The 9,765-nt window shown below is 30.7% G+C and overlaps 1 protein-coding gene across 1 annotated transcript in view; it reads right to left on the reverse strand.

Moving 5' to 3' along the window:
- Positions 1–9,765, reverse strand: part of LOC106873159 (uncharacterized) — a 161,723-nt gene that overhangs the window by 123,384 nt on the left and 28,574 nt on the right. Inside the window, exons 18-24 of the mRNA XM_014920386.2 lie at positions 9,142–9,278; positions 8,246–8,382; positions 7,683–7,880; positions 6,263–6,477; positions 5,697–5,836; positions 1,958–2,085; positions 1,208–1,405 (exon numbers count right to left, since the gene is read on the reverse strand). Coding sequence (XP_014775872.1) covers positions 1,208–1,405; positions 1,958–2,085; positions 5,697–5,836; positions 6,263–6,477; positions 7,683–7,880; positions 8,246–8,382; positions 9,142–9,278 — 1,153 coding nt within the window. The remainder of the gene's footprint in view (positions 1–1,207; positions 1,406–1,957; positions 2,086–5,696; positions 5,837–6,262; positions 6,478–7,682; positions 7,881–8,245; positions 8,383–9,141; positions 9,279–9,765) is intronic.

The following is a 9,765-nucleotide window of genomic DNA, read 5'->3' on the forward strand; positions in this document are numbered from 1 at the left end:
ATAAAAGAGATATTGGTATCCAGAAGACCCAAGGTGGCAGGTAAGGCTATGTAAGTGCTATGGAAGGACCGTAGTTAAACTCTTGGTTCAATAATAATACAAGTGTGGAATTTTCAGGACATTTAGGAAGTGGAAGTTAGTCTTACAGTTGTTTCTGTGATATTAGGGATATCCCGTCATCAGAGACGATGTGAGATGGTTAAATAGAGGGAAATAGTAGAGTTCAATGTAATGAGCTATTTTGGAAAAGGATGGAAATAAGAAGTATAAAGGGAAATAAGAGAATAAAAGTAAAAGTAAAAATATATGTAGGATGTTATAGTTGCAAGGAACTATGACATCTTACATATCCAAGGAAAGTGGTGTGTAGAAGTGGTAGAAATGTTTTTTGTCCATGGTCTGTCAATTCCGATAGGAGTTCATATTTTGTCACTACAAATGGAAAGTGTGGAGATGTAGATTCCAAGTGCTGTTCATTCAAATGAGTGGAGTCTTGTGGATTGAGTGAAATTTCGAGAATGTAGTGGTAGTATTACATAGAGAGGAGAGAAAAGATGTGTATGTTAACATGAGGAGAATGGTGAAAAGGCCAAGGTGAGGAAAGAAGAAAGAAAGAGGAATAGAAAATGAAAAAAAGGAGAGTTAGTTGGTGGTCAAGATATTATGAGGGGGGATGGGAGAGGAATAGGGGAATGGTAGAGGAATACATATAAATATATGGGATGGGAGAGGAGTAGGAGGGATGAGAGAGGAATAGGGGATGGGAGAGGAGGATGGAGTACAGATAAATATATATATTATTGAATATGGAGACTGGTACATCTTCAAATTTTTCTTTTAATCTAGCAGTTAATATATATGTACCAGTTGCCAAGAATGTGTTAAATATGCAAATTGGAATGTATATACAATTATGTTACACTGCAAAACCTAGAGGGTATTTAAACATGGATAGTTGATGGGTTAGATGAGGTGCTTGAAATATGTATTTACATGAATTACATATTTTTTTCCTATTTTTGATTTCCCTATTTTTAAAATGCTGTAACTTGCAGTGCTGGTTCTGAATTTTATAGAAAATCTATAGAGATAAACTTAAAAGTAAATATAGGTCCAGTATAAGAGTAGAAGCATACTGAAAAAAAAAAAAAAATATTGTTCTGAAGGGAAAGCATTGGAATAAAAATAAAGGATATTTATAACATACCAATTCCATAATATTGCTGAAACCAGGTAGTGTTTGATTTATTTGTAGTAAGAGCTTTTCTAAATCAACACTTGTTATCAGAGAACATAAATGTTTTATAGAAACTTTATCTTTAAATGATGGGAAGATATTTTGGAATATAGTTGTATTATAGCACATCTTCTTCCATAGTGTTTCATCTTGCATAAGTGGTAAGAGCTGATGAAAGATAAAGAAAAGTGATATGAAAAACATTTGTAATATATTGTGAAGTTAAGTTTTTTTTTATTAACTTGAGCATTAATCAATCATAATGCCCAAACTCTTTCTGATTCAAACTAAAATGTTTATATCATTTTATTAAATCATAAATCTTCAGTGTGTAGTCTATAGCTATTAGATTATCTAATGTTTACAGAAGATACATTGCATGTGTTCATGGTCTTTTTCTTGATTTGTACAATAGCAAGATTTCCTTAGATTAAAACAATCAACTAAATAGTTAAATAAAAAATGGGATAATGAAAATAAATGAAACTACTTTCAAAATTGCTCACAAATTTACATCAACATAAGACTTATACTAGTTGCAAATGACCTTTAATAGGACATGAATGGACATAACTATATCAACTATTCTAACAATTTGAAGTCAGAAATCTTAAAAAATGCTATTGCAGTACATTACTGAATAAAAAAAAGCACTGTAAAAAAAAAGAACGGAAAACAGTGTTTAATTCCTTATGTCTTGTCTCTAAAATATCTACTTACTCTTTCTGGACTGGCAAACAGCTCTAAAGTAGCAGTAATTAACTGTGGAGCCATATCTGGTTTAATTTCAAAAAAATTCTGTAATCCTGAAGACTTAATATATTCAAACATGTTGAAAGTATCTGATGCTAAAAGAAAAGAAAACAAATCATATAATGGTTCTGAAAGGACAGACATAATCTTTTAAGAACATTTTAGAACTTTGACAAGGATAAACAGTGAAGCACTTGTCAATTAATTAAAACATCTGGATAGTTTCAATGAAGTAGATTTATAAAACATGATGGAAAATAACGCTAATTAAATAAAAACTTTCAATCTAAATATCATAAATATGAGGAAAGTAACTGTATAGGAGTTCCATTGCTGGTTTCACTTTGTATGGTTTATGTATTAAGATATAATTAGTTCTTCTCCTTCAAGCTATTCAAGATGCAGCATCAACAATCTATGATACTGCAAAGCTTCATATTGTATTGTATATACATATGATGCTAATAATATGGCACAATGCTACTCTTGTTGAAGTCTAATTATCTGTATATTTTTAAATGGGTATTAGCATTATACAAATATATAATGCAATATAAAACTTCAAAGCAATACAAATGCCTTATCAAACCTTTGATGACTTTGATTACAATTTTAACTGAAGTCATAAAAATCATGCTCTGCCTGGATTTGAAATTCATCAGATCATTATTGAAAGTTTTAATGGAATGCCAATTACATCTAAAAACGTGGAATCAGCCATGAAGTTTGATAGTGCTCTAGAATTAAACAATTTGTCAATAAGAGTTTATGGTACTTATTTCCCCATGAATTCTTGTCATGTGTGACATGTGTATCTGTCTATACATATGTGAAACACAGCCTTATAAAACACTCTCAAATGATTAAAATGGAAATCGATTCAAAAGTATGCTACATTCTTAGACCTTGCTGTCTGTGTGGAGCAAAAGAACTACAGGTTCAAAAATAAAAATCATTAACACAAAAAAGGTGTTACACCAAATGAACATGTAAAGAAGGGATAGTGTTTTTTTTCTGTTGGCTGTTGATTGCAGTAAAGATGTTTAATTTTTCAGTCACACTACGAGTTGCATTTTGTACCTTGTATGTTGTAGGCTCTTGCTTGTGTTGCAATATTTAACTTGATGATAGAGTTATTGATACCACTGTCTTTCAGATATCAGATCAGTTTCAGTAACAATGTTGGGTTCTTCATTCTTTTGTTTCTGAATGTACAGAGGTATTGCATAAAGTGGGCCTTATATGTATTTATTGTGAGCCTGATATACATTTTGATGGTGTCTCTGCTGTTGCATACTTCAACCATAAGTTCTTTACACAGCCATCTATATTCGAAAGGTGATTGTGACCAGTCACTGCAACAAGTCTAACTGAGCTTGGTTTGACTTGTTAGTGAATATGTTGTTTTGTTGTGGTTCAATATTTGGGATTCTATGTTGCCAAGGCAGTTAAAGCTGACCTTGAAAGTGCACTTATCGAATATTTTATCATATGTATATAATCGAGGGAAGTTCTTTCTGTTGAGGGAAAAGTAGTATTCAGCAATATTGATATAGATAATTACCACTGGATGTTTCCTTTCCCTAATCAATCTTCTGAACCAAAAATAGTTAGCATAGACTTCTTTGTGTTTAGGAGAGTACAAGTTGTGAGGCTCAACTTATTAAATTACTGAAAATAATGCTCTAATAGTAATGAATTTAAAGAAATGAAAAAAATTTGTCATAGTATTGGTAAGCCTTCTCCTGATACCATGAAAACCACTAACAAGGGTTACAGACCTGGTTTATTACAAACAGGCTTGCTAAAGGTGCTATTTACTACCTTTCTTTAAAAGTTACTTACAACTAAAAACAAAAAAAGAAAGAAAAAATTCGTGCTTCTAAGTAGTCCATGATTTTTTCCTTATTTATGCTGACATGATATTTCTACCTACTTGTACATGTATGTGTGTTTATATATCTATAGTATATGAAGTTGTATTTCATTATGTTTGTAATAACTACTCTGCTTAGGTGCATATGTATGTAGACTAATTTTAGTGAGAGTGAAATTGGAAAAATAAAGTTCAAAAGTAAAAATGCCAACTCATATGTACATACATATACATTTTTATCATAAGAAAGAGTTTTAATTTGATGCCATGCATGCATTCCTTAAAAGATACATTTTTCCGTATGAATTACATTTTTTATTCTTATGTGAATAATCTAGTCTTTCTGGATGAATATAACATTCCAAATCACCATAAATCTTTCCATTGGATATTTGATTTTATGTTATTTTTGTTTGATTTATTATCACAAAAAGCTTTATATCTATTTTATATGATTTGATGAAGTTGTAGAAATGTTTTAATGTCATCAGTCATGGATGCTATACAACTAAGTAACTGTTTAGCTTTTTAAGTATGTATAGTTGATTTTGAAATTTTTATATATCTTCAAATGATATATTCTCATTGCATAGAGAGGCACAGTATATTTCCTAGGGCAGTGTAAGTGTAACAGTTCAGTCTTGTATCAAGTAGATCAATATTGAAAATATTAGCTTACAACTTCATGAATAATACTCTCTTTTCAGTTAACAAAGCAGAATATGATTAACCCATCATCATGAAATTTGTAAGATGCAATCAGAATAAGGTCTTATTAATTAGTTGGACAATTTTTCAGTAATCATCTTCTCTGAAACTTTGTCTCATTCTTCAGCACTGAATGTTTGGTTTATTAAGTCATCTTTTTGATAATCAATCTGCAACTATTTCTGTTTATTGTCACTTACAACACTGCACACTATGAATGACAGATTGAGATGTTAGAGATAAATTTTTCAATTATTATGACAAAGGTAAAGTAGTATATCAAAAAGAAAATTATCTGAGATATATACTGTTGCTATTAAAATTTAGAAATTATATGAAAAAATGTGTGCAAGGTACAGGTATTTGTTTCAGTTATCAAATATTGTGCCACATTCATTTGGAACAAAACAAATCTTATTGCATCTTTATATGATTTAAGGAAGAAAGGCGTAACATTCAAATTGACATATGATTGTTAACAGTTTTAATGAGGTGAAACAAGTAATTAAGTCCATAGAACTCATATATCACAATGAAAATTTGTATTAATCTTGACAGTAGATGTATGAAAATGGAGTTAAACATCCATTAGTTCCTGCATTGATAGAAAAATTGCTTGAAATAATTTTACCGTAACATATACATTGTAATTTGGTACAAAAGTGCTAGGATAAGGCTTTCTTTTCTAAATAAGTCATTCCTTTAGAAGCTAGTATTTCCATTACACATTATGTGTCTCTGACAAGGATCCAAGTGGCAGCATACATGTGAATTAATTTCCATTTTATTTGACACTATTTTATAAAGCAGTGTTTCATATATATTTATAGACAGAAACATGTGAGACAAAAATGTACATAAAGTATATGTTATAAAATAAGAAGAAAATAAATATGTTGTACAAAATACAGCAGTGTTCTCTGCAGCAGTTTGCAATAGAGCTATTCTATGTTTTGCTAAGTTGGGCCTTATTTGACTATTGTGCTTACAGCTAAACTACATCTGGAATAAGATAGTAGAATCCCATATCTTTGTCAAATTTTTTTGAGTTTATCTAATTGCTGGATGCTTAGAAGTTTTAAATAGACTGATGAACACAGAACACAGTTCAGAAATATTTACCTGTAATATGTTTCAGATTGGCATTTGCAAAGTCCCAAATCTTCTTCTGTGCATAGATTTGCATATTTTGAATTGGAAGTACTGTTGATTTACTCAAAGTAGCAAAGAACAGCATCACATAAGCATTTATCAACTGGGGACTGCAAAAGAGAGAATGCAATTAAGATTAAAGTAAATACCAGGTGAATGTAATATCATTAACAGATCGTAGATTAAGCAAGCAGTTACTGTCTTGAAAATTTAAAAGCTGATTTGGTAGACACTGCGGTGATAAATATGTTTGATATACACATTCTGATTGTTATTCTGAAAGATATACTGATTTGTTTGATGTTTCATGACTTATCTCAACTAAAATATAAGAGCAATGATGATAAGGCATCGGGGATGATATTAACTTTTGTATTTCTGACTATTACTTGCACAATAAACATGAATAAGACCAGTGAGTCAGTGAGAAAATCTATTTATTTAAGGTTCTATAATTTTTGTGACAGTGTAATTATAGAAAACATGCAAAGATTGAATGAAAAAACTGTTGCTAATATCAAAAAATGTTCACATACTTGGCAACTTTCTGCAGTAAATCTTTTTCTGTGATGTTGGTGAGCATTTCAGTAAATAAATCTATTGAGATGTTACTATTAACTCCCAATACAAATTTGGGAGGTTTCATGACCAATTCAGAAATCAAAACCTGTAATTCCATTTGAGAATTTGCATATGCTGTGTAGTCCACTGGTATCTGTTGGCCATATGAGTAATTTGCTAGCTGCATATACTGAAAAGATCAGATGAAATAAATAGATAAATAAATCATTGAAAACGACATTTGAATATATCTGTATGAGCATTGTATAACGGTATAAACAGATATCTATTATATACTGAGTACATTATTGATGAAATATTTAAAGTGTGGACGATAAAAAATCTAATTAGAAACAAATGAATGACAAGGAAAATTGATATCAATTAATGTCTAATGTACTACAAATTTGTTTCTGCTAGGTATGGAATACAACAGCATTTCTGTTTTATTCTTATCACAGATGTGAAACTGAAGCACATATCTTACAATACTTCCTGAAGTAGTAAAATAGGAATCATGTATAATTGTAGAATAATGCATTTTTCTGATGCAGGAAAACAAATTTATTAGAAATTATATCTAGAGAGCCAACCTTCCTCAAGAAAATCCTTAAATAAGTGGCCTATTCTGGATTTGTTGAGAAACATGTTTTGTGATGTAGTATATTGTCAGTGGAAATTGCTCATGTAGTGCATTCAACACCTTTCATTTTTGTAATTCTTTAATGCAGAAGTAGTAAGATCATTAAAAAAAGCAGCATATAAGGAGAGCAAAGCAGTAGAAATGTGGCAGATTTGGGAATTCTCCTCTCAACCATTAGTCTCCAGATTAAATTAGTATATGATTACAATAACTTAAATTACTGTCAGAAATTTCTGACATTGATATTTACTTCTTGAGTATGTATATACAATATAAATTTTACCATTACAAACACAACATAATTAAAAGCAAAAAAACATCTTGAAAATGATTTCTCTCATTTTATCAAGGACATTGTGAATAGATCTTCAAGAATACATTGTAATGAGTTATTGACTTTATGGTATTTAGAGTAGTTTCAGGTTCACATTCTCAGGAAGAAAATTAAAGGGACATAGATATATTATCTAACTTATATAAGAGCTATGCAGAAAGTAAACGAGATATTTTTAGAAATGAATTTCTTTGAACTTTATCTAATGAAAGAACACTAGTTCACTGAGTGAATTTAACCAGTGTAGGAATGGATGCATGTTGAAACAAAATATTTTGTTGTTAATAAAAGGGAATGTAACTGGTGTTTTATTAATAAAAAAGTTACTATATTTCTATAAGATAATACAGTAATATACTTGATTAATGATGAAATAGATGTGGTAGATAACAAAGCTAAAGAATATTTAAAATATTACCATTTCCATAAGACTGCTGAAGCCAGGAAGTGTTTTATTTACTTGTTGTAAGAGTTTTGCATAATCAGTTGCTGCTATCATTTGACATGCAGATTGTATATTCCTTGGATCATTGATGGATGGGAACAACTTTTGGAAAAGAGTTGCATTCTCACATATCTTTACCCATAAAGTTTCATCTTCAATAAATGGTAGAATCTGATGCAATAAAAAACAGAGGAATATGAAAGAATTTATAACATAGTGTAGACTTAAATTTTGTTTACTCCCTGTAAACGATAATAATGCTCAAGTTGTCTTCTGACAACATACTACTTGACAATCAACAGTGGTTTGTTTATCTTCCTGTAATTATGCAGTTCAACAAAAGAAACGAGTGGAATAACTGCCAGAATTAAAGAAAAAAAAACACTACTGAGGTTGATTTGTTTGCCAAAACACTTTGACACAGTGCTCCAACATGACCTCAGTCCATTCACTCATAATGTTATAACTGAAAAATAACAGTTAAAGAAAGAAAAGTTAATATGTATGTATCATTTGTGTGGAAAATATCTACTTACTCTTTCTGGATTGGTAAATATGTCTATAGCAGATGCAACCAATTTTGAAGCAACTTCAGGTGTAATTTCTACCAGTCCAAGCAATTTCCTTAATTCTGGAAACTGTATGTATTGATACATATTGAATGTATCTAATCCTGGAAGAAAAGAAGGAATAACATAAGAGTTCTGAAAGAAGAAACAACGTTTCAATAAGAGCAGATTTATAACAGCAGATGGTGATATCTGGTGAAATATTATTCAACTGAATAATACATCTGGATGGTTTTAATGAAGCAGGTATATCAGAGAATCAAATTTAATAAACACAGTCATTTTAAATATCTTAATTGAGTTGATTAGTGAGTGCACAAATATCACTCCTTTGGTCTTCATTTGTACGTTTCATGATCTGAGATATGAAAATATCTGTATTCCATATGCAATATTGTTAATCTGTTTGGCAAAAATGCTCTGTATTTGTGTTTATAGTTTTCACTTTTGTAAGCTATTCTGTAATTGGTGATAGATGGGGGTTATGCAATAACTTGCAGAATAAGTTGATGAGATGATTTGTTTATAGAGTTGAAATGTTTGTGTTGTATATTAGCTCATTCCATTAGTGAAATTGACATTACCTGTACAGGTGCATGGCGGGAAACATGTCAGACATCAAAGTGATTAAAGAGCAATGTGGAATGAAGTGTTTTGCTCAAGAACAACACTATATCACCAATCTGGGAATGAAAACCTTGACCTCCTGATAGTAAGAGCAGCACACTAACCACTAGGACAATACAATCTGTACAATAGAAGTAGTCAGACTGTCTGTGGAATTTTTGATTTTCTCAGACTGTTGCATGTTTAAAAGTTTCAAATAGATTAAAGAACAATGAATAATGCTCAAGAATACATACCTACAATACGTTTTAGATTGGGAATTAAAAATTCCAAAACCTTCTGTTCTATATAGACTTTCATATTTTGATCTGGAATTCCTGTTATATTCAATGTAGCCAAGAATTGCATTACATAACCATTGATTATCTGAGGACTGAAAAAGAGGAAATGCATTGAGAATTAAATTGATGAATATTCTAGAATTGAAGTATTTCATTTAAAAAATAAGCAATAAAGATGTATGAAGTTGTGAAAATCAGTTAGAATAAGTAAAGCTAAATTTCCTTGATATAGTGTTTCTGATTTGTATTGTAAACAACGTACAGGATGTATTAGAGAATATTTGTTCTGTTCTGAACTCAGTTTTAGAGTAATGGAATAAAACATTTTGTGGATGATATTATAAATGATACATATATGTATATACGCTGTCTGGGGGCATGGTGGTTATAGATGAGGGCTATATATGTGTGTGTGAATATATATCATCATCATCATCATCATCATCGTTTAACGTCCGCTTTCCATGCTAGCATGGGTTGGACGATTTGACTGAGGACTGGTGAAACCGGATGGCAACACCAGGCTCCAGTCTGATTTGGCAGAGTTTCTACAGCTGGATGCCCTTCCTAACGCCAACC

This window comes from Octopus bimaculoides, chromosome 1 (assembly GCF_001194135.2).
Source record: "Octopus bimaculoides isolate UCB-OBI-ISO-001 chromosome 1, ASM119413v2, whole genome shotgun sequence".
Lineage (NCBI taxonomy): Eukaryota > Metazoa > Mollusca > Cephalopoda > Octopoda > Octopodidae > Octopus > Octopus bimaculoides.